Below are 23,789 nucleotides of genomic sequence, written 5' to 3'. Positions count from 1 at the left end.
GTCTCATTCATTTTGTGTCCATTGCACCTGCCATAGTGCATTGAGAACTCAAACTTTGTTATTTGACTTCGCTTTCTTTTCTTTTCCGCTCCACGACCGTGTCGTCCGTCCCCCTTCCCCCTTCCCCCCTTCAGCTAGGTTCAGCTGTGGCTTGGGCGTAACGTCCATCTGGTTACCAGATCGATCAACTCGCCTATCGCCGGCCTGGCAGTGAAACCACATGGGATACCCTTGATTGATTACTACATTGAAACCACCGGATCCTTGCTCTTTCTGTCCTCGTTGAGTGGTGGGGACTGCCTTCCAGACCTGGAATTCTGAACTACCATGTGTCTCTTTCCTTCACTGAAAGCTCCTGATTTTGACGATGTCGCCTTGAAAACAATTTATCGTCATGACAATCTGAATACCATGCTAACTCGCAGCGGTAACAGACGTGCCGCCGCCACTGCCCCTGCCGCCACCAATGGCTCACTCAAGCCAGAAGATGTTGACAGTGCCGACGAGACAGCACTGAGTCCGCCACCCTCCAGCATGGCTTCTAGTGTCAGCCCAGATGTATTGGGTGATGAGATTATTGTGGGCACTAACACTCATGCTCCCGTGCACAATGGACAGAAATCACCTTCTCGCTTCACTTCGGAGCCTGAGGATGTCGAGATGGCCCAAGACGATGAGCCCAACAACACCCACTATCCCAAGCGGAAGCGCTCTTCCATCTACAACGATCTCAGCGAGGACAAGCTCGAGGGAAGCTTGCCTAGTGGTGCTGACGATGGTGATGAGAGACCCGTAAGCCGTGCCACATCCGTTCGAAGACACGGCCTTGGTAGCAACATGTCCGTTCTCCTAGGATACTGGAGAGACTCTCCTGTCCCCAAGGCCGCAGGCAAGCATGCAGTCGTTGGGTTTATGGATGTTCGTGACCGTTTGCGTACACGCATCCATAATGGAACTCGGAATGGGGATGCCATCAATACTCGCCTATTTCCCGTACCTCCTGGCCCCGGTGGCAGTTGGGTGACGTTCGAGCGCGTTGTCTTCCAAGATCATCTCATTGGCCTGGATCATAACCAGATCAAGGAATACGTCAAGATTCGAACAGCTGAAGATGCTCAGATCGAGGATGAAGAGACAAAGAGAAAGAACGACCTTGCCGCCGTAAAAGAGGCGATTCGACGAGTTGAGAGGAACCCTCCTCCGGAGACCGCACAAGCTCCCGCCATAGCATACGGGCTTGACATCCCCGAGGATGCCCACACCAACGCTCGTCCGGACAGCAAGCGTCGCCGTACAGGCAGTGCTGTGGGCACGATCTCGGGCGGTGAGCCAATAATCTCTCGCATGCAGCCCCAGGCTCAGCCTATTTCTCAGCCTCAACCTCAACCTCAGCATGATCCGGCCCAGACATCCCAACCTTCGCCGATGATTAATCATCACATGACCCCGATCCGCCAGCAGCCACAGCATGCAACAATCCAGCAACAACATCAGCCGATCCCCGACAATCTTCCGGGCACTAGACCGACTCGGATCATGGTGGGCTGTTGGAGCAAATCTTCAGCTACGGAAGATTCGGAAAAGCATGCGGTTTACGGTATTCTGGGTGCCAACGATATGTTCCGCGTCAAACTAGTACGGGAGACAATGGATGGGCGGTTTATTAACGGCAACTTCCCTACTGGGGCAGGTGCTCTTTGGATCCCCTATGAAGACGTGACGATGCTACCTCACCTTCAAAATCTCACTAGATCTGAGATGAAAGAGTATTGTCGAATCAGACAATACCAGATTGATTTGGGCGAGCATAGTGATGAGCGGGTGGCAAATGAAACCAAGGCAGTATATGAGGCGCAGCGTCGCGCAGCCATGAACCCAAAAGATTCCTCCCACGCCGTCTGGACGACCAAACCTCGTGGAGGAGCAGCCCCGGAGCCCCAAGTCGGAACAGCCCATGCATCACGATCTTCGCCACAGGGGTCGCGAGATGATTCCGAATGACATGCGAGGTACGTGACGCCCCACTCCTTCTCTTGGTATTCTACGATACTGATGTACTTCTAGCCCCTCGCGGAATGGCCGAGGCCGAAATGCGCCAGAACGGCCGCAATCACAGTGCCGATGCCATGGAGCGGACCAACAACCTCGCCCGTCGCGAGATCAGTAAGATGGAACACGCGCAGATGAGGCAGTATGGACCTGGTGGGCCTGGTCGTCAGATGCAGAACGTGCCCGGTGGAATGAGCGGCAGCGGCGGCCACCATCATGACAACCGCACCATTTTTAGTGACAATATGGGACGGCTAAACAAGGTATGGCAGTCGCAGGAGGCCCAGCGCATGCAGCCGCCTCCTCCTCAGCAGGTGGCTCCTCCGCCTATGCAGATGCAGCAACCCATGTCTGCGCCCGCCCAAGGCCCGAACGACGATTCCAGCAAAGTCTATAACGGCATGAAGTACGAGCGAAAGCAGACAGGACCCTTTGCTGGCAAGTTGGCAAGTAATGGTACCATTATCAGCATCGATGGCGAGGACTACGTCGAATACCGCGTCCTTACCAAGGTCCAGTTCTTCTAAAACTCGGATGGGTCAGATATCTCGGCGGAGGATGAGTAGGAGGCAGATGCCTTGTCTTTTTGTCTGATGAGGAGCAGTTGCACCGTCATTTGTGGTGTCTTGTAAGGAATATCATGTATTTTTATAGGACCGCGGCACTGATACCCATTTCTTTTTCTCATGCGATTGCATTCACGCGGTTGCTTCGTATTCAGGTAGTTATACAATGAGACGGAGTCGCTTCACATGACACCTACTGTGGATGACCACTTGGCCGGTCTAATCAACTTTCCAACCAGCTATTCAACCAGTCATGATAAACATCACTAGGGAAAAATCTGAATGGCTAGTTCATTGATATCAAGGTTTCAATCACTGACGTAGGGTATCATCTATCTCTGGATGCAGGCCGGGACCATGGATACATGGTACGATGACGTTTCAACTAGGTACGTCTGGCAAGGTCGAATAATAGCTCGGTCGCAAGGCAGGAAGCGTATCAACATCATCATGCCTACCTTCTACCACCCCGGCCGCCACGTCCGCCTCTACCACCACCGCGCCCACCCTTCTGATTCCGGCCGCCGCCAGATTTCTTCCCACCCACGTGCGGCTTGGCATCGAAGCGCTCGAACAGCTTCTCCTCACCAAATGCCGTCTCAAGAAACTCCAAGTAGCTGACCATGCCATTGTCGTTGACCGCCACGATGACATTCCTCCAGCCGTGCTTGAGCCTCTGGTACATGTGGCCGATGCCCGGTCCTCCCGCACCACTCTTAGCGTTGGGCGGGTCCCACGGCGACGAGTCGAGAAGAGCCTCCATCTCGGCGAGGTCGGGGACGTTGGTTGTGCGGGCGTTGACGACGGCGATGCGGAAGTCAGGCGATGGAAGCTTTGTTTTGGTGAGGCCGGGGCGGGATTTGAACACGTGATAGGCCACCGTGAAGGGGCCTTCGGGTGCAGGCGTGTTCGGTGTCGGTGTCGGCCGGTGTCTGGGAATGAGGCTAAGCTGGTGGTATACTGACGCGTAGGATCGATAGAGACCTGGCCTGACCAGGGGGCCAAGTTCTGGGTGAGATTTAGGAGTGTCCGACTTCGGTGATGATATCAGGGAGAAAAGCCTCTGCCAGAGAGTCTGAGGGTCGGAGGGAGGCGGCGGGTCAAGGAGCGGACTGGCCCTCGATACTGAATAACCAGCACGTCGCAGTTGTGTGTAGACCTGGAACTTCTCTAATGTGACCCTCCCTCTGTCGCCATCGTTGCCGATGAAGAGTGAGTATGCGGCTTGAAGACTGAGCGGCAGACCCAGTTCGTAGTCCACATCCTCGCCCCGAGCTACCTCTCGTTTTACCCCGTCCTCCTCCTGGGGAAGGGGGAATATATCCTCAATCGTGCCTCTGGGCCAGCGCAACAGCAGGTCTCCCCGTTCCACCAGGTAGAGCGCCTCCTCGGGCAGCAACCAAGTCTTATCCCAGCCCGGCACGTTCTTCGGGGCGCCCCGGAGCACACGCCCCATGCTCTTCATCATCGAGCCCTTCTCGGCGTCCAGCGCGACCACGCGATCGCGCCGCCAGAGGCCCTCGGGCTTCTCGTCCTCGGTCGGCTCGTCCGCCCACTGCCCCGGAAGTACCAGCCCGTCATGTAGTGGCCGGGCATCTGCGTGCGCGTGTAGCTGAGGACGTCGTGCATGGCGGTGCGGCTCGTCTCCAGCGCGTTGTCCTGCAGGCGCGTGCCGTGCGATTCGAAGTCCTTCTCGCCGCGCCGCACCGTCTTGCCCGAGACGTGGGGCCCCGCCTTCTTGCCCAGCGCACCACTGGTGCCGCCACCGTTTTTGGCGCCGCCGCCGGGGAGCGACGAGGCGAACTTGCGGAAGTCGGAAATGGCTTCGTCGGCCTCTGCGTCTTCGGCATCTGCGATGATCTCGGGTTTCGACGAAGGATCATCTTGGGTGATGGCTGGTGGGGGGGGCGGCGGTGGGGTCTTCGTCGTCGTACGCCATGATTGCAACAGGGTTTTACTACAATTGAGAAGGGATTGGCGTGAATGATCACAGGTTTGTATCGGCCGGAGGCTTCCAGCGTGAACAGAAAGAAGCGAACAGGCCGAGAAAGAATATGCGCTCCAAGAGCCAAGTTCATGGACACTCGAAATAAAAAGTTGAGCAATTGACGGCAACCAAAAGCTGTCGGCGTTACTTGGCTCTAGCCCCGCCAAAAGAGTACAAAAGCTAACTCGGCGCTGAAGGTCCAGCGAGTTGCAGCGCCATGTTATTGTCCTCGAAGATGCCAAAATGCAAGGTAGCCGATGTACTGCCAATGCCAAGATCATTATCTCCTCAACCGTGGAAATGCTGCAAAACAACAGCATCACTAATTATAGAATTCAGTAAAAAGACAAATTGAGAGCTGTGGGATTCGAACCCACGCCCCGAAGGACTGCGGTTTAAAGATATACTGTAAAACAGCATCATCCTAAACACAGCGCCTTAACCACTCGGCCAAACTCCCTGACGCTTCAGTTATAACTTAAAGCGTCTTAGATGAATATATACAGTGATTTCAAAATCTTAGTAACCAGCTCTTTAGGTATCTTAAATCCCTAGAAGGCTATCTTATCTAGATATAATTTCTTAAGAGCTAGATAATGTAGGTGGCTACCTATAGGGTAGCGGTGCCTCATGTATCCGATCAAATATATGTATAGATGTGCTAAGAAGAGAGAACAAAGAGGGAGTTTAGCTCAGCACGTGGTCCAGAGAGCAAGCTCTAGCGAAAGCAAGGGATACTCCCTCTACAACTAATACGAGTTCCGGACAGACAAAAGGTATCACCAATATCTCGAAATGGCCATGGATTCCCGGCGTCTGCCAGCTTGATTTGGGTACTCCCTTTGTTATACTTGGTAGAGCGCACTATCTGCAAATATATACACTCGAGATCTTTGTCCAACGATTCCAGCTTGGCCGCTGCAGCCACACCAAGCACTCCAGGGCCGCGGGGGTTATCTGCGGAGGAACCCCCATCCCCGTCGTCGCGAATCCAATGCAGATCATGTAGACCGAAGGCTACCACCCTCTAGAATTATAAAAAGGGCGCGGTCGGGCGGCTATCATCATCATTAATAGGTGTCCAAAGCGTGACAGGAAGACTGGCCGCTAGAGCAGGGCAGGCCCCCTGAGGGCCTTCTACCTGGCCTGCTGCTCATCTCGAATTCCGTGGCCCCTGTCCATATCTTTCGGAAGAGAAATTAAAAGAAGAAACAGTCCCTATAAAACGCCGCATAGCACCGCGCGGTTGGGTATCCTCCCATTTCAGAAAGTGCTTGCCGTAATGTCAGATCTCGTGACGCCATGTCCCCCCTAATGGCCCCAGGCCGTCCGGTTCGAGTTTCATTCCAGAAACGCCAGTCGTTAATTCCGTATGCTCGTACCCCACTAAGGGGCATCCCTTTGGCATCTTGCTAGCCCATAATCATCAATTCAATGTTGATGATTACCCTCGGGGAACGCCTGTCCAGTACTTCCTAGTCAAGCGTATCGACGCAGATGATATTAATACAGTGTCGACAACAGGTCCTAGTTTGAGCCTGAACAACGCCTCGCCCTATACATTCGGGTTGATAATTGTCGTATCTGGAAAGTTGGTGGATAATAAATGGTATCGTGCCCGTTCGGAGGGGTCCCTCCTCTCCTTCCCATTGCTCAGGGGACCGGAAACGTGATGTGTAAATCAGACTCCCAGGCAAAGCACAGCAAGCCGTCCTTGAGCCGTGCTCAGGATCAGAGCCAGCACCTAATTCCAGACAGCACTAACCAGCTGCGTCGGTATAGGTTTCAAATGACGTAATGTCACTTCGACAAATTAACCATCGCCGTATATAGGCACAGAGGCGGTGTCAGCCCCAACGACTCCCAGTGCGCGCGTTGCTTGCAGCATGTCCTTGTATTTTAGAACTGATAATCACATCAATCGATCAATGGTTTCTTTTGCCCGCCAACCATGCACAGTCCGAGTGTCCTGAGTGCGTTGTGGTCGTTTGCCAGTATGATCGTCGGCGCAGGCAGCATGGGGTTATTTTGATCGACACGAGAGGCTTCCTTAGCCGATTGCTCAATTGCGTCCATTTCTTCTTTGCAAGCCTGATGATCCATCGGGCAGATAACAATAGGTTGGCGCAACGTGATGTCTCGAGCTGAAGTCAGGTGTGCCTGCGATGCAAGGTGAGCATTTTGTGAAGGTACATCATGTTCATGTTCCATCGATACTTACTTTGATTGTGAGGAAGAATTCGATTTTGTAGAGAGTTGACGTGGTGGTAAACGATGGGACTTCGTAATTGGGAAAGGCCGGCTGGCCTCGGCGTATGATGCCCTGCGAGTCCCTGAGATCCTTATGAGGAAAGATGAAGCCCATATTAGTAACGTATCCCGCCTCTGGAAGTTTGGTGCCAACTGCCTGCACGTGTTTCTGTAACCTGTTGACCTTCTTCTGCGGCTCGTCGCCCTCGGGATTGAACGTTATCTCCTCTTCAATGGCGAGTGTGAGTTTTTGTACCGTCACTTTCCGCGCTTTTGCCATCCAGTCGAGGTTCGGCGCAAGCTTGATGAAGACGGTAATAGGATCCATTGGGCCATAGCTCCATCGGGGTAGGGAGATACCCAAAGTAACCACGTTGTCGACCGTCGCAATCTTCGTCTCCGGCCGGTTATACATTCCAAACGTCGATAGAGTATCATATCTCTGTAACGGCACGGGGAATGCGTATTTGTTCTGCACGCTCTGCCCTTGCTGCACTGTGACCACCAATTCGTAATACGTCTCCAACACTCTGTTGGGTGCCTGTAGCGACGCTGGCGGTATTCTTCTATTCGTTTCTTCGCCTCCTCGTCCAAAGGGTATGAATAACACAAAGGGCAGGTCCATTGCGATGACGTTCTCGGCCTCCTTCCCCGATGCGCAACGAAATAATAGCAATTCTTTCCCGACGACATCAGTTGTATCTCGTCGCGGTGTTCCCAGGTGGCGCTTTGCTACGTTTTCGGCGGCGGGATGAATGGTTTCCCTGCGTTGGAGGCATATTCGGACCAGGGATATAGCGACAGGCGCCGAATAGCCTGCAGCAGGCCTGATCTCGACTTTTCCTTCGATGCGCGGCTATTTATGATAAAAGTCAATAACGAGAAATCCACAATAACAAGAGCTCGAGGGCAACTTAATGCCGATGGTCTTGCCATGTTGTCGTTGTTGTCAGGCCTCGTACGTTTCATGGTCCTGCGAACCCCCGCGTGGTGTGGGTGCGCTACGGCACGGCGGCGAAGGAAGGGCTGAACAGACGGCAGGCACCAAGTCACACACGAGGCTCTGCGGGAAATCAGGATGAACCTACCAGTGTCGCGGATATTCCAGGATAGCCGACAAGAAAGCTGCTATTCGGGGGCCAGAAACCCGTACGAAGGCGGGTATCCGGTCCGTCATTATTGCCTTGGGTCAAGGCTGAGGCCGGGCGATGGAGGAGTTGCTGATGCCGGGGGACGAATGCAGCAGCCGCGAGCAGGTCGAGCACTGGATCGAAACCTAGGACGGAGAGGTGGCATGTATTCTCCTCCTCGTCCGCCTTTTCAGGCGCTGTCGGGGAGAGAGACGTGTTGGGGGCTGGTTCGGCGACGGGGTTCGGAATCGTGGGCGCGGGCCGTGACCAAGATGGGAATGTGTTTTGGGCGGACTCCTCAGGTGCAATAGAGTACAGTATTGATGATGATGCTGGTCGCCTATCCTTTTGGAGGGGCTGCTCCCAGTCTAAAGGCCAGCCTAGGCTCCGTGCCGTCAATCGCAAGGGTACACCCAGGCTCACACTTGGTTCCAGGAACAAATTCCACTGGGTCATCTAAATCGGCCTTGTCTGTCGGGTTGTTTGTCGCTTGGTGCTGGGTAGGGCCTGGCGCTTTCGACTCGGCTTTGATGGGATCGTCCTGTGCACGCTGTCTTTGTGCTGTTTCTATGTTGCGATCGCCGGGGTGTGGTAAGAGAAAGAAAACGGGCGCCCGAGGAATAAGGATGTATCATTGACGAGCAAAATGTAAGTTATTATTGACTGGCGTGCGTCTAGGTACGCAAGTACACACAGCCGTGCTGATGAGATGACAGACCTTCAGCACCTAAGGTGAGTTCAGTAAACTAACTAACCGCAAGAGGGGCTCGCTCCACTACAGCTGTACGCAGCAACCACTGCGGGCGGGCAAAAGGCTGTCTGTCGTATCTGAACCTTCGGCGTCGTCACTCACTTCTTTCTGCGGGCTTTAGTCACTCGTCCACTCACTGGCTGCTTGTTGCACATGGGCGTAGCAACAAATAGCAGCAGTTGGTTGGATGCGACCTTCGCCTTTGTTGTTGGCTTGCGCTGCAACCTCCGAGTAGGAAAAACAGGCATTGGCGTTACAACCACTGAAGAAGTGGGAAATGGTGAATACCTCCTTACTAGGAGCTGACCCGGCTGGATAATGCCCGCTCTCTCCCCCTCTTCTTTCTTCTCATTGTCCCTCTCATTGACAACAAAACAAACATTCAGCCGTTTCTCAGGTACGGTAGACTAGCCGCGTTCATAAGAGCTCGTTGCTCAACTAAGAAAAGTAAGCACGCAACCTTAGGTGTGCAAGCCTGTGAATGGATGGATGATGGAGGGTTGATCAACGGAGGTTGTTATTAGGGCCATAGTAGGCTGAACAGTCCTATTGGGCGCCCGATCACAGTCTACCTACCCAATCTTGAACTTATGAGTTGGTCTGATGTATATTTGAGTGCTTTATTCACGTTGGCCAAGAGCCGCTTTGTGGGATTTCCCCCGTGACAGCGACTAAGAACTTCAAGCAGAAGCACCTTAACGCAACCTAGCTAAGATCAGCCGCGATCCCCCAGCACCTCCTATGCAAGGCAGTCCGCTGTCCGTCCCTACTTCCGCAGATGCAGCCCACGTCTCCATGGTGACCGCCGAGGAAATATCTCCTGGGGCGTTCATATTGCATCGATCGGAAAAAGCAACTTATGATATTTCATGCGGTGCAATGGCGGAAAAAGATCTATAAGCCATCCATAGGGAGAGGGAGTAGATGAGTATATCTCTACTCGACAAGCCAAATGCAAAATGCCGGATATTACTATGACTAAAAGGTTGATCTTGTCCCAGAAGAGCAATGCGAGAAGAGGAGTTTGCGCACCGAAGCGGCGGTTTGGCAGGTCGGAATTAAGCAATACACGCATACACCAATGGATACACCTACGTGGGGTATTCGCATTGGGGGTTGTTGCTCAGCACTTATCCTTGCCTCATGGATATATACATGTACCTATCAATCACTCCAACCCAATCTTCCCTTCCGCTGAGTTCCATATTCCTTTTCCGGTTGTCAACCATGAGACCCTCAGTACAATGTTCTGGCCAAATGGGGGCACATGGCGAGAAGGATTCGTCTTCCATCGATCAGTTGTGCGACCAGCTAGGCCATCGTGGCGAGCCGTCCGCCCACGTACCTGTTGATCTGCCAAGCTTCCCTACATGACCTACCTGCGTGCTGCAGTGCGAATCTAGGACTTTTGGGGGCGGAAGGACTGGATGGAAGCTGACATTGTGGGGTGGGTTCCTCCAAGGAAGACCTTCGGATAACGTGGGTGATGGCGTTAGCTGCGTAACCACCGCAGCGCGGTCATGGGTTCGTATCTCCGGTTCAACTTGCGTGTGTGGATGAGAGGCAGCCCGTCGCCGCAATGTACGGCGTGTTGTCCGTGTCTAGGTATGTATTTGATAGAAGCAGCGGTCTACTGCTTCGTTCTGCTGTGAAGCCAGAAGTCCCCACATCAGGTTGCAATAGTATACACTCTCGCCTGCCCAAAAGAGAGAAAGAGAGAAATGGCGAAATGACCTTCCAAACCCTAAATCCAGCCGTTCACTTAACATGCCTGATGCTCTCCACCTTCGAAGCAAACCTGAGAGGTTTGTCCCATTGGAAAGACATTCCCCTATCTACCGCCCTGTGTCTACATATTGCTTACAAGTATATGACTGAATGTATAGAGTGGAGTTGGATGGGCGGAATGGGGCTCGCATGTGCTCCAGTCGCTTTGTTTGGCGGGGTCCATTGATTTAGCTTGCCAAGGAATGGGCCGGCGAAATGGCATATCAATTGGTTTCTTGGTGGTTGGTGAATGGAGCTGCTGCTGAAGCCGAAGCTCTGCCCAAATCTCACACACATTAGCTCAGCTAAACGATCATCAAGTCCCCCAACTTACTTAGACGAACCTCCGCCAGCTTTCTAGGTCATTCCAAAGTTCCCACACCACCATGTCCGTCACTTTACATACGAACTTCGGCGATCTGAAAATCGAGGTATTCTGTGAAAGTGTCCCCAAAACTGCCGAGGTATGTACTTATCCAGGAAAAGTCCCGACGACCCCCCTCCTCCTCCTTTCCCCCTAATGCTATGCCTACTGATAACAATCCAGAATTTCTTGGCGCTTTGCGCATCGGGATACTATGACCAGTCCCCCTTCCACCGGCTGATCCCAAACTTCATGATCCAGACTGGGGGTCCTGGCAAGCCGACCCCGGAGAATCCAAAGGCTGGCCAGAGCATCTGGGGGGCTCCCTTCGAGGATGAAATCCGCCAAACCCTGAAGCACAACATGCGTGGCATCGTTTCCATGGCGAACAAAGGCCCGGCCACCAACGGCTCGCAGTTTTTCGTCTTGTTCGACAAGGCTGCCCATCTGGATGGGCTGAACACAGTGTTCGGGAAGCTCATTGGCGATGACAGCCTTGTGACGCTCTCCAAACTGGAAGCTATCGAGATCGACAAGAAGAGTCGGCCTAAAGAGAAGGCTTTCATTGAGAAAGTCACGGTCCATGCCAACCCCCTGGCATAGACCGTATCTACCGCGATTTCGGGTCTTGCACGCCATGGCATTGCAGCCATCTTGGGTTTTGCATCACGCTCCTCGCTCGTTGGTCAAGTGGCGCGAATAAACTGAGGATATAATGATACTCGAATACGCCACAGGAAGTACCTTTCCATCCTAATGTGGACAAGCTGCTGTTCTCATGCGTGCCAGGCAGAGATCTACTAGGAGGCCCGGTGAAGTAGTCATGGGTGTATTTTGCTCCCTTTCGAGACACTTTGAGGAGGGAAAAGGCCTTGGACCAGTATGAAGTGGCTTCGATATACCAGAGAGACTCCCGAAAAATACGATGGAATTGAATGGTACAATGGCTAACCAATTCCTGACTCGTTGGCGGCAGAACAGTCATGAGCTCTATTTTACGTCATCTAGATTCGATGTTAATAGCTGCCCATCACGGCATATCGCCTGTGACTTGCCGCAGGTAATTGTTTGTGGGAATCGATTTGTATGTTTTCTTGTCCTTCGCCGTTCTACGTGTATGGCCTTGGCGGGTACCGATCGATTATTGTATGCTGACCTGAGTGGTTTTTCAGAGCCTTAAATCAATAAAATATATCCACACCACAAGCAAAGGAAAAGGCTTAAAGCTCATATACATCGACTTCCTGGTTGTTTCGACAGTGCTGCCTTCTCAGCCTTATACTGACGAGATGGGAAACTTCGTGGAAACGGTGGTGATTGGTCGGTATATTAGTTCCTGGTAGTTTAACCATCCGACCTTATCCCTTCCCCGTCATACACCTGCAGCAATCAACCTGCGCATGTATATTGTTAGCCTTGATAATCAGTCGCCAGCCTGGTAAAAAAAGGACTGTGTAACATGGCAGCTTCTATTGAGTGCGACTGATCATATCCCCATCCCATGTCTTGAAGTCGCCGATGGTCCGTGCGCAATCTCCTCTCCTTACACCACTGCCTATTTCAACAATCGGATGCATGGGTGCAAGTTTCCATCTTCATTGTTGTCGCCATCGATTCATTGTGGAGATGAGGACCATCAGAATCGCCTAGAGTCGAACATAACTCCCTGCTAACCTTCAGAACCACAATACGGCATGCTGTTGGGTTGAAGTGACAGCTGAAGCTCACCGAAATAAGCGCCCAGTCGTGCCTTCCAAACCTGAGGCTGGGAAAGATGTTGTTGGTTCATTGTTGAGCCATTGGAATAAACGATTTCTCTCCACATCGCTTGTGAGCGATTGTGGGCGGAACAAGCATTTTTTTCTCGGCATCGATTGTGAAACAAACATTTCGGGTTATCATCTGCCTTGCCTGCCTTCAATTTGCTACATCGAGTCTCCCCATCGCCCAAAGACATCCACAAAGACCGTCAAGATGACCATCAACGAAGATGTCCCCGGTGTCCATGTTACCGTGCAGATCAACGGTATAGATGCCACCGAGTACGACGCTCCCGATGCTGGCGAGGACGATGAAGAAGCACCTCACCCCACCGTCACCAAGTACATCGAGTGTATCGATAACATGCCCTTCACCATCCGTATGGGCGCCAACAGAACGTACGATTGGGGTTACCTCAACCACGCTCTTTCCTTGCAGGTCTATGTCGACGGCCACTGGGTCATTGGCAAAATCTTCAAGAACCCGGCCGTTTACTACCCCTTACAAGATGAGTCGGTGATTTATGGCCGAGAAGAGATCAACGCTTCTACTAATCAGTGGGAACTGAGGAAATTCAAGTTCGCTTCAGTTACTACAGGTATGTACGGCATACTTATTGCCTTGTTCGGAGTACAGCTAACAAACAGCCTTTAGTCGACGAAGCTCAGCACGAGCGTGTGAAGTCTGATATGAAGGTTGCGAAGAAGCTTGGCATCATCGAGGTCAAAGTCATGCGTGGCATCGTTGGGGGGAGGTTTCGACTCGCCCAGGCAACATCAGGAACAACAAGTTCGAGCTAAGCGAAAAGTCGCTGAAAGGAAAGGCCGTCTCGCACGGAACAAAGTCAGTCAACAGCTGCCGCTGTCATCCTTTTTATACATCTCGTAGCTAACTGCGAGTAGCTTCGAGAAGGGCACACAACTCGAGAGGGCTCCGAAATACTCGGATTTCCAACCACTCGTGGAAGATCGTGGCCCCATTGCCGTCTTTCGGTTCATCTACAGATCGAGAGAGGCACTCAAACGAGAGATGATCATTCCACGCACTCCACCTCCTCGCTCGCCTAGACTTGCGGCTTTGACCAACGCCGAAAGGGACCGTTTAGCGAGAGAGCGATTGGAACAACTGAAGGTAAAACTGCCTTTCCTGGATTCAAAAAAAATATGAGCCAAACTGATCATACTCTAGGGAGCGAGGGTCAAGCGTGAAGGCGGTGCTCCAATCAAGCGAGAGTTTGGCGAATACTTCGACCTGACCCAGGATGCAGCTCCTGGTCGACCCTCCAAGAGAACCAGACTGAGTTCCGGAGAAGAGGTCGAGCTTGTTGATCTGACTGATGACTAAATTGGGACAGAGCAAATGTAACCTCACCAAGCGTTGCTTCGACGGAAATTAGTGATTCCCCGCGGTAATACTCCAACTTCGGAGTCTTGATACCGTATTCTCAAATGAGTATGGCTTTAAGGGGTCTGCCGCCTAATATCATAAGTGGGAAAGATATATCAGCGACTGATTCTAGGTCAGCATTGGAACGCAGTTATGAATGAATGAGTTGTTGCCTTGCCTTCAAGAAATTCATCTCTTCTCCCCACCCAATACAGGTCGTTTTTACTATACCTCGTGTAGTTTGACTCGGCCATTTCATCCAATTTTCCAGGAAAATGAAGTCCTTATTCCTTCCATCAGCCTTCACAGTGCTACATACAGCCTGGAGTGCGTCGTGGATTGTCCCCGGCGCTGTTTGGTATGACACGACCGGAAAGAAAATCGACGCACATGGGGGAGGCGTTGTCCAACGGGGCTGGGGCTCAACATGGTATTGGATCGGATATAGTGCCAGTGACAGTGAGTTGCTTGACTTTATTGATCAAGATCTAGTAGACTACATTTCTCATCCAAAGCAAAACAAGACTGAAAGATTGACAAGACGTCTTCACAGACCAAACTCCTTTGATGTACCAGTCAACTGACCTCGTCAACTGGGAGAACCTTGGCAAACAAGCTCCTAGCGTCACGGGCATGTGGCGGCCCAAGTTTGCAAGTCCCAATGGTTCATCATTCTGGGTGAGTTGCTATTCCTGGCATGAGCTTGAATATATCTACATCTGCGTTTATCCAGTAAATAGACATAGCATGGCTGACTGTTCCTCATTCTGGGTGTTCATTCCATGTAGCTCTACGGGCAGCAAGACCGAAATGCCCTGTCATTGTCCTCCTCGCAGTTCGTCGGTGGTTATAGCCAAAAGGCCAAGGGCCTGCTGCCACCGAACAAGTATTCCTACTCAGACACCGGGATGTTTTATGACAAGACTACCAGTGAGTCGCCATCGCCGTTATGGTTGTCTGTCTTCTGGGCTAACTGGCCGCTTTGCGCTGAGACATTTGGTATCTCCTAACGAGCGCCGATCACAACACGGTACAAATCAACAAGATCAACAGCGATGGCTCTATTGGTAGTCTCGCTAGCTCACTGAGTACGTATTCGAGAAAAATAATTTTGACCCCCATCCAACCTTGCGATCTGGTGGTACCTTTTGCCACGAGTGCTCCGTACGCGCTTACTGACACTTCACTGGAACCAACAGCCAAGGGCGCCTACGAAGCCCCCCGGTATCCTCGAGTCCGACGGCGTCTATTTCCTCATCGTATCGGGCAAGACAGGCTACCGTGCCAACGCCAACCAGGCCTTCTGGTCAACGTCCCTCGCGGGCCCCTGGACGGGGCCCGCGGACATCGCGCCCGCGGCCGAGAAGACGTACAACTCGCAGAACACGTACGAGTTCGTCGTGAAAGGCACTCAGGCCACGACCCACATCTACATGGGCGACGCCTGGGACAGCAAGGGCACCGCTGCGTCCAACTACGTCTGGTTGCCTGTCGCGGTCGACGCGAAGAACAGAAAGGTCACGTTACAGTACCATGCGATGTGGAAGGTCGATGCCGCCACGGGGGTGGTGTCTTACCCGGCGACGAGGAAGCGGTACACGGCGGCGGGGGCGGAGGTTTCTGGGGGTTGGGGCCTGGTGGCCAAGACGAAGCGGTGCTTTCCTGGTGATGACGTCGATTGTCATGTTGCTGCCGCTGCCAGTAACACCAGACAACAACAGCACCAGCGGAAGCCCATGGTCCACCGCCTCCGCACGGGAGACGAGATGACGTTCCGGAACGTGACTGGTCTCGGACTTGAAGCCTCATCTTCTGGTTACGAGTGGGTATCGGTGCTGTACACGGTCAACGACGCGGACGCCGGCGAAGCGTACATCAAGGTCAATGGCGAGCATCAGGGTGTGCCCGTCAACCTCACTGAATACAACTCGCGCGCGGGGCATCATCACACTGTGCCCGTGCGCCTGCGGCTCGACGCAGGCGACTTGAACACCATCACGTTGGGGGCCGTCGGCACGGAAGGCTTCGAGATGGAGGTTGAGGGGCTTGAGCTGTACCATGAAGACGAGTGACGGATGGTTGCGTTTCCACAGGGCAGTGTCAGACAGTAGCTGTGGCTTGTCATCTTGCTCTTGTTACTATCGAGTATCATTCCAGATGGCGGTTATAGTGCTGGTCTGACTGGGTGATCTTTACTTTGTAACTTTTGTCGATCCCTTTGAAGTAAAATGTGGATTAAAACTGCATTCAATCTATCTTCAAGCCAAACACATTCGCTGGCCACTTCTCTGGGTATCAATGATGTTCCAAAAGCTCATAAACCTATACACGCCTTGGCGGGACCATCCGTCAAACTTTCAAGTGCCGCAATGCCAAAAATGACAACTAACATATGCTTTCCAAGAAGCTCTAAATATCAGTGCTGTTATCGTCGCGGCCCGTGAAAACCTTGTACAGCCGCCTGCTCGCGGCCTGACCGAGCGTGCGGTCAGTAAGAGCACCGTCCTTGTTCGCGCTCTTTCTACAATTTTCTAAGGCGAGGGGACCCTCCTCCTCGAATCCCTTTACTAGCTCAGAGACAGACTTGTACTTGTTGACGATGCCGTACGCCATCGGAGCCGTGATGCGCGCGTTCTCCTGCAGCATGCGGACGAATATCTCAGTCGGGGTGTCGCCCGTTCGCACCTGGCCCGACTCCATACAGAACCCCGCCGAAACTGCCGTCAGATCCTTCGCCTTGCGGTATGGAATCGTGGAGATGTGCTGCGTGAAGACCCCGATCCACTGCGCCGTCTCGACGGCAACGGCAGTGTGATGTATGAGTATACTTGGGTGGCACTGCAAGGCGACAAGTGCATCTTCGATGGTGTCCTCGTCAACAATTTCATGAGCTGCCGCGTTCCTTCGCCTAGACGGACCAGCTGCATCATCGCCACTGCCGCGAACCGCATTGGTGAACTGCCGGTTGCGAGCATTCCGATTCTTTCGCATCCAAATATCGATGCCTTCGAGGAGATAGATGATCTTCTCGTTAGGAAAACGCATTCTCATCTTCAACATATGGGCATCAATATCGTGGCCCTCGGTCCCAAGCGCGAGCTTAACGAACTCAGGTGCTTCGATGACCACCAAGACGTGGTTTTCAGGCGTGATACGCAGCGGTACTGGCTCCCACTATATTGAATGAGCAAGTAGTTACTTTGGGAAGAGAATTGGTATTACTCACATGTCCCAGGTCTTCGTTATAACGGGATTCGACTTTCCTTCGCCACTTTACTATGTGGTCGACGGGATGGCTATGCCAAGTGTGCCACTGTACTTCGAAATCTTCCAGAATCTTGTTGATTTGCAATGAAATGCTAGGTGCAAAGCTCTGAGGCAAATCAACAATCATTTCCGAGGTGGACGCTTTCTTGTCAGTTTTCAGTTTGTTGACTTCATCCAGTGCCTTCTTTTCCATCTTCTCCTTCTCACGCTGTTTCTTGGCTTCCTCTTTTTTCATACGCTTGCGCTCCTTTTCCGCTTCTCGGGTCTTCTCCTTGCGTCTCTTCTCCCATTCTTTTTGGTCCGCAGTCAACGCTGTAGTCTTTTTGGGCGCTTGTGCTTGGACTTTGGTAGCCTTTCGTGGTGACTCGCTGAAAGATCGACCTAGACCTTTACTCTTTAGTTTGGAAAAGTCGATTGCGTCGAGCTCTGGAACTTCGTCTGAGTCATCGTCGTCGAGTACGAGAATTTCCGCTTTACGTTTCAGGGTTCGATGATCTGGGCTCTTCTCGGGACTGGATCCGTACTTCGCGTGGGGCTCTGGCATGGAACTAGATATGGGATCCCAAGCCGTTTTATCCTGCTTTCTTGATTTGACAGGCGAAACGAAGGAGAGATCGCTGGGAATGTCCAAGTCTAGGTTGACAGCCGCCTTTGAAGCTGCCTTGGGTCGGGCCGGCGAGCTATCAGCGAAAGGGTCACTTGAGTTGTGTACATCTTCTTTCCCTTTTCGTGGCGGTTTACTAGCTGCGCTGGGTCCTTTCACAATTAGATTTTCCATATGAGTTGTATTTGGCCATGGTGATATTTCCAGGTCATCGTCTTTCGTCAGATCGAAGGGATCGCTACTATTATCGATAGGTTCGGCGACTGAGTTCCATCTACCAAAGGTCGTAGAGCGCATGGGACCCTTGGTTTCGACTTTGGCCCCTGTTTTTGTTGTTGTTGTTGTTGTTGTTTTCGCAGCTATCCATGTTGAAGCCCTGCTGTAGCTACTGCGGCTATTGGTGTTATTTGTTGGCGGCGCTCTGTTGCTAGCCGTATCGAAGCCGTCAAGATCACCCGTTGTATCAAAGTCTTCCTCCAGGAAGAGGTAATCATTATCGCGTTTGGTCGTGGGCCGAGTCGGGTTCACGGCAACTCGCGCTGTTCCGGCCGGAAAGGCATCATTCGTGCCGAGTATGTCGTCTACATGAAGGCTTTCGTAGGACGAAGCACGTTTAGGTGGTGACGATGTGATTCCCACGCGCACCGGGTTCAAAGGTGGGGATGGTGGGCATGGACTGTCGCTCGAGATGAGGTCGATAACTTCGGCGGGCATTTTGAGAGGTTTGAAGCAAGAATCGGATACGAGATGGGCAGGGTTCGGCCGCTGTCTCTCAAAAAGACCTCATGGCAATCAGACAGGTAAAGCTCCTATTGGATGTCGCTTAAAGCCAGCCAGTCGATTGATTAAAGCAAAATTAAGTTTGGGGTTGAGAAAGGTGGTGACGCGTTGAATCCCACTTTGCTACGCGAATAATGCCCACGAAACAGACGCAGAACCACGTGACACCACTTAGTCACATGGCTTACCTAATGTCTTGACGACGCCGACAAGCTGATGAAGACAAATCAATATCGAAGAATTCATAATCCTTCAGGGTTTGTTCGTATTCAATATTCGTCAGCTATCTTCATTGTTTCACCGGGCAGATTAACAAGCCGCGGCAGGACCGAGATGGATGCCGAGCCCTTGAATCAGACGAACCTTGATCTGTAAACTGAGCTCATCCTTAGCCTCTCAAATATGCGACGAATGTTGTCCCGGGATTCAGCTATATTAACTTATGTAATAAGTAAGACGACCCGAAATGTTAATATTGTTGGGCTTAGTACACTGCTGAAGCTATGAATGTCACCTGAGATAAGACACTCGCCCAGAGAACCTCAGGGCGCACAAGGGGTCATATTATGAATCATTATAGCATCAAGTCATTACCGAAAAAGCTACGTTGCCCATGCTATCCCAAGCCGCATGCAATATTTGCTATCTACTAACAATAAGTACTTGTCGTGCACGCAAGATCGGAAAAAATAATTGCCTGGCCTTGAAGTTACTCCTGAACCGTGCTAGTCATCTCTGCCTCAAAGATCTCTGCCTCAAAGATATTTAAGAGGTTCGGGTAGACTGTGCCAGCCAACGTACCGAACTCTCCAGCCGATAGAGATTAATCGCAGGGAAGATCGGGGGGGTTCACACCAGACTGGAAGCTGTAAGAATCAGCCTTCACAAATACAACGTCTCTTGCAGGTCCAGGGAGGCCACCAATAGCAAACACAGGTTTCGGCATAGCGGTGTGATACCGTGTTTGTGCCAAGGCATATATTTGCCTCTACAAACTGCCGCCTTGCATGCGATCTCTTTAAGATAGTTATTCGAGGCAACAATATGCCAGCAGAATGGGGAAGCGGGCCCTTCTCATACCACATTCTCCTCAACCAACGTGCTTCTTCGAGGGCCCTATTAAAACAAGCACTATAACGCATACTGCACTCAGGGGGCACTATTGTTATCATATCTCCGACTCCGGCACTTGAGCCAGGCTGATAGGTTACTGGGCAAAGCGCGACTGCCGGCGGGGTTGAAGGTGAACGCACAGAGATATTGTAGAATATCTCACCTGAGACCTGCAGTAGACTAGTCCCCGGAATGAGGACTCAAACAACACCAAGGTAGCATCGCCTGGGCCCTGAGAGCCGAGCTGCCCTCCTAAGTGTGCATACATAGACTGGTGTGCGGGGGAGGCCAAGGCCATGGCCATGACAGTGACGCAGGGCAGGGGAAGGTGGCACTCCAGATTCGAGAATGTCCCATCTCCACCAGAAACTGCAGTCGTTCAAAACCAACAGACTATCTCTGCGCCCTCATTTGAAAGTCGTAAGAGCCGCGTATGTCGCTTTTTACGTGGGAGTCAGTGCGGTATCACATGAAGTGGCCACTCGCAGATCAAGTGTGATGGGATAGAAGTGCCAGAAACGTAGGTGGAAATAGGTGTTCTAAGAGAAAGTTTCATTTACCTTTCTGGGTTCGTTACATTGATACATCTAGCGCTCTCTAGGGCTTTAGAATGACTTGAGGAGGCGTTCGTCTTTTAAGCTTGCAACGGTTACCAGAGGCTTGGTTGGCATATACCAATACGACGAGATGACATCCGATTTAGAGCAGCCTCTCTCCAATAATAGAATGTGCTGGTGTCCCTTACCTGTCAGGACCACGACGCATGTTTTTGCAGTTGCACTAGCACGTGGGGGGGGCTGGCTGGATGTACGCCCAGTGAGATATCTTATCTATCCCGTGGGAGAAGGGACTCTGATATCGAGGTTGCATTCTCAATGAGCAGTAACCCAAGAAACTTTAAGCATTGCTAGGCCAATCGCATTTGGTATATTCTATGCATCATCCACTTGGAGCGGTACAGTGGCAGTCGAGCTGAACGGACGAACAAGTTCACCGCAGTTGGCATGCCGAGTATGGCACAAATTTGAAGTGCTAAGAGCCGCTGCTCGACCGCACGCCAGTATGCAAAGAAAGACTAGCACCCCAAAAGTATATACACAACGGAATACGAGATTTAAGATGTTCTAGCTTTATACAGGCTCAGCTGGAAGACAACCGTTTTTAGTTGCGGCTTGATGATGTGTAGGTTTGACGTGGTCATACTGGCAGGGGTGGTCGATCACTGTAGACGAGACATTCCATGTTTACTGTACCTGTACGTACCTGTGAATAGCCGTCCCGTCGTTACTCGATGCCGTGCAGCGGAAGGGATGTACCTGGCAGCGGGTTGTATTTAAGCGGGAATGCGGGGTGCAGAATGGACTCCCCGGCATCGTGATACGCACCGTCAATGTTGTATTAACTAGAGAATCAACGTAGCAGTAGCAGCAGATAGATGGCTCAGAGATAGGCGATGCTAAATAATGGACATTGCAACTGCCCTAGCCACTCTGCCACTCCACATGGCTACAGTTAGAAGTCTGGCGACACTTTCCTCACACTGCCCGACCGGAGCTCTAGCATGGCTACTCCACCCACCGGTGGCGCCGCGCCGGGTACACTTCCGCGGAAGGATTTGTAGACTTACCTATCAGAAGCTGCGTACAAATGTTTCATCATGGGATGAAAAATCGGCCAACACGGAAATTTAAATGAACTACCGGGTTCGCGACCAGAGAAGTCATGGCGCGTTGCAACTTCATCACGGTGATCAATGTCCGACCCCAATCCCCATGCAACCTATATCGGCACCGAGATATCGACGGACGACGATCGTTCCAAAGTACCGGCATTGGTGGATTACACACAAAACCAGGATTTTTGAGTGGCCCATCACGACACAGCCAGTCGCATCTATTTTTCGGGTGGTCTAGACCTTGCTTCCCGTCCCGATTCACGACCGAGCACACGCAAGAGTCGGTTCATTTTTACCTTGAGTTGGGCACGATCGCATTGTAAGTGCGACTGTCAGTGCCAGACCCTCCCTCCCGTACATGCATGTATACAGGCGGTCTTCAGAGGGAACTGACACCGACAGTGACCCGGGACATATCGTAGGTCTCGGGAACCGGAGCCCCTTTCTCGTAACACAGCCTCTAATAATGACGTCTTCCGACGATGCATGGAATGACAGGAAATACTCTGTGACTGTTGTTGTTGTTGTTGTTGTTGTTGATGTGGAGAACAACGTGGCTTACCTACATATTGTGCCCGCCCAATCCAGTCGGAGGTTATTTTTATTCACAGAATGGAGCATGTTCTTGCGTGATGGGAACTCGTTCAATTACTTGCATCGATGTGGTGTTTATTATGACAAAGTCAGAAGGCCATGGCGCAATCCCCCCCTTTTCCGCAATCTGCATGCAATATGTCAGCCATAACTGGTATGTATGTAATCGGGTATCCGCATGCGGCACGAAGAACTAGTGAACCACCAACGAACGTGCCATCTGCTTCCACGACACAGCCTTGAAAACGATCGCACGTCAAGCGAACTGCGGCAATGGATATTGCAATTACCGTACAGTGTTGGAGAACTGGAGAAGACAGATAAGAACGATGGCAAGCTTCTCCAAAAGATTCCACCGATAGTTCTGCGACTAAATCGTAGGGGTCTGCGGTGACTGATGACTGACATATGTTTCTTCACTATCCCATCTACTCGCTGCAGTGCACTACTGATATTGGATCGCGCCGTTGCACGCTTAAATTTCTGGAAGGCTCAAGCTTCCCGCTTCTGCATACGCTATCGCTGTAGTGTTGCTAGGCCATCACCATCACGGACAGCTTCAAAGAATCGAATCATCACGATTGATCAGCATGCATATTCCTTATTACTCAATGCAATCTTCCGTACTGGAATTGGTGAGTCAGTAACATACATCGAACTATTGGCATTGGAGGAGACTTGATGAATCGCTTTCCTCTGGTAGTTGACACCGGCACTCGTTCACAGAACGTAGTCTGTTGGTTCCCCCCCCCTTTCCCGCCTAGTCCTCTCCTGGTCCCTTGCTTTTTTCTCTCTGCACTCCTGGTCCCTGGCATGGCGAGCTGCAAGCCTGGTTGGTTCCTGCGCGAGCTAGGGAGAAACGACCCACTGCCAGTATGCTCTGCACCAAATGCGTCCAAAGCGCACCTACATCGAGCCACCGCTCACACCAAATTGGTTCGGTCGCCGGCTGATCGCCTTCCTCCTTCGTTACCCGTCGTCGACTTTTGGGGTTGGTCGGGCGGCGTCTTCATTTGCACTGCGCACTGCACTGTCAGGATGCTGCACCTGTCTCCGCCTGAATGAGTCGCCTGCTGGCTTTCGTGGCATTTACTAGGTTGGCTACTTAAACTGCTAAGTTGTAGCTTGAAGAGGCCGAGTAGGGGGATGGATGCGTCGCGTGCGTTGTCTTCCAAAACCTATCGTGATTCAAGTGTTCCACTCCGAACCTCTTGTCTCTTATATGGCCGCCTAGAATACATATAGGCGCTTCCGGGAGGGTTACTTTCCCCTAACAAGCTTCGTCTGAAGCATTTCAGGCACTACCACTGCCGCTGTCAACTGGATTTTGTGAGATGGTGATGCATGTGGGTGGTTGACCAGCCTGGCCGATTGATGCGTTGCGTTCCAGGTCTCAGATTCCTCGTCATTGACAGGACTTGCACGAGTCTTCTGTCTCTCGACATGGAACCTCACCAGACCGTTTCAAGACGTTTCTTCGACGCCGCCACCAATCAACACAGCGGCAGTTAGTGATGTCTTTATATATAGCCACAAGAATGCAGCGCTACACCGGCAGCCCAGCCCAGCCTGCTGTAATCTGCATGCACGCAGCCCTTGATTTCCCCCTCGTGCCACATCGGGCGCTACGGGGAGGTGTAACTTGGAGGTTGGTTCTGACTCTCTGTACGATGGATGGCGTGCACATGGGAAAGGAGGGTTGTGCCACCACTTCCGCGCTTACATACAGAACGTGCCGGCGATGG

General features: G+C 51.9%; 7 protein-coding genes across 7 annotated transcripts; 4 read left to right on the top strand and 3 right to left on the bottom strand.

Annotated features, from left to right (window-relative positions):
- Positions 1–327: 327 nt before the first annotated feature.
- PG998_009883 (uncharacterized protein) lies at positions 328–2,576 on the top strand (the record flags this gene model as incomplete). The annotated part of the gene is made up of 2 exons (XM_066876699.1): positions 328–1,941; positions 2,010–2,576. 2 exons carry the CDS (start codon positions 328–330, stop codon positions 2,574–2,576), a joined length of 2,181 nt encoding a protein of 726 aa, XP_066728855.1.
- Positions 2,577–3,069: 493 nt separating this feature from the next.
- PG998_009882 (uncharacterized protein) lies at positions 3,070–4,821 on the bottom strand (the record flags this gene model as incomplete). Its single annotated transcript, XM_066876698.1, has 3 exons — positions 3,070–4,170; positions 4,236–4,510; positions 4,788–4,821. The coding sequence occupies 3 exons, from the start codon at positions 4,819–4,821 to the stop codon at positions 3,070–3,072; spliced, it is 1,410 nt and encodes a 469-aa protein (XP_066728854.1).
- A 1,698-nt stretch (positions 4,822–6,519) lies between these two features.
- On the bottom strand, positions 6,520–7,477 carry PG998_009881 (uncharacterized protein; the record flags this gene model as incomplete). The annotated part of the gene is made up of 2 exons (XM_066876697.1): positions 6,520–6,762; positions 6,824–7,477. 2 exons carry the CDS (start codon positions 7,475–7,477, stop codon positions 6,520–6,522), a joined length of 897 nt encoding a protein of 298 aa, XP_066728853.1.
- A 3,409-nt stretch (positions 7,478–10,886) lies between these two features.
- On the top strand, positions 10,887–11,467 carry PG998_009880 (Peptidyl-prolyl cis-trans isomerase-like 3; the record flags this gene model as incomplete). The annotated part of the gene is made up of 2 exons (XM_066876696.1): positions 10,887–10,964; positions 11,048–11,467. The coding sequence occupies 2 exons, from the start codon at positions 10,887–10,889 to the stop codon at positions 11,465–11,467; spliced, it is 498 nt and encodes a 165-aa protein (XP_066728852.1).
- A 1,371-nt stretch (positions 11,468–12,838) lies between these two features.
- Positions 12,839–13,969, top strand: PG998_009879 (uncharacterized protein; the record flags this gene model as incomplete). Its single annotated transcript, XM_066876695.1, is given in 5 exon segments — positions 12,839–13,223; positions 13,280–13,368; positions 13,380–13,468; positions 13,528–13,756; positions 13,814–13,969. 5 exon segments carry the CDS (start codon positions 12,839–12,841, stop codon positions 13,967–13,969), a joined length of 948 nt encoding a protein of 315 aa, XP_066728851.1.
- Positions 13,970–14,286: 317 nt separating this feature from the next.
- PG998_009878 (carbohydrate-binding module family 35 protein) lies at positions 14,287–16,083 on the top strand (the record flags this gene model as incomplete). Its single annotated transcript, XM_066876694.1, has 5 exons — positions 14,287–14,470; positions 14,565–14,689; positions 14,800–14,921; positions 15,026–15,103; positions 15,216–16,083. The coding sequence occupies 5 exons, from the start codon at positions 14,287–14,289 to the stop codon at positions 16,081–16,083; spliced, it is 1,377 nt and encodes a 458-aa protein (XP_066728850.1).
- A 337-nt stretch (positions 16,084–16,420) lies between these two features.
- Positions 16,421–18,596, bottom strand: PG998_009877 (ERCC4 domain-containing protein; the record flags this gene model as incomplete). The annotated part of the gene is made up of 2 exons (XM_066876693.1): positions 16,421–17,185; positions 17,238–18,596. 2 exons carry the CDS (start codon positions 18,594–18,596, stop codon positions 16,421–16,423), a joined length of 2,124 nt encoding a protein of 707 aa, XP_066728849.1.
- Between the last annotated feature and the right edge of the window lie 5,193 nt (positions 18,597–23,789).

The sequence above is a fragment of the Apiospora kogelbergensis genome (genome assembly GCF_038363985.1).
Source record: "Apiospora kogelbergensis strain CBS 113332 chromosome Unknown utg000006l_segment0_segment0, whole genome shotgun sequence".
Taxonomy (NCBI): Eukaryota; Fungi; Ascomycota; class Sordariomycetes; order Amphisphaeriales; family Apiosporaceae; genus Apiospora; species Apiospora kogelbergensis.
The sequence above is the reverse complement of the archived record's forward strand: the minus strand, read 5'-3'. Positions and strand labels throughout refer to the sequence as shown.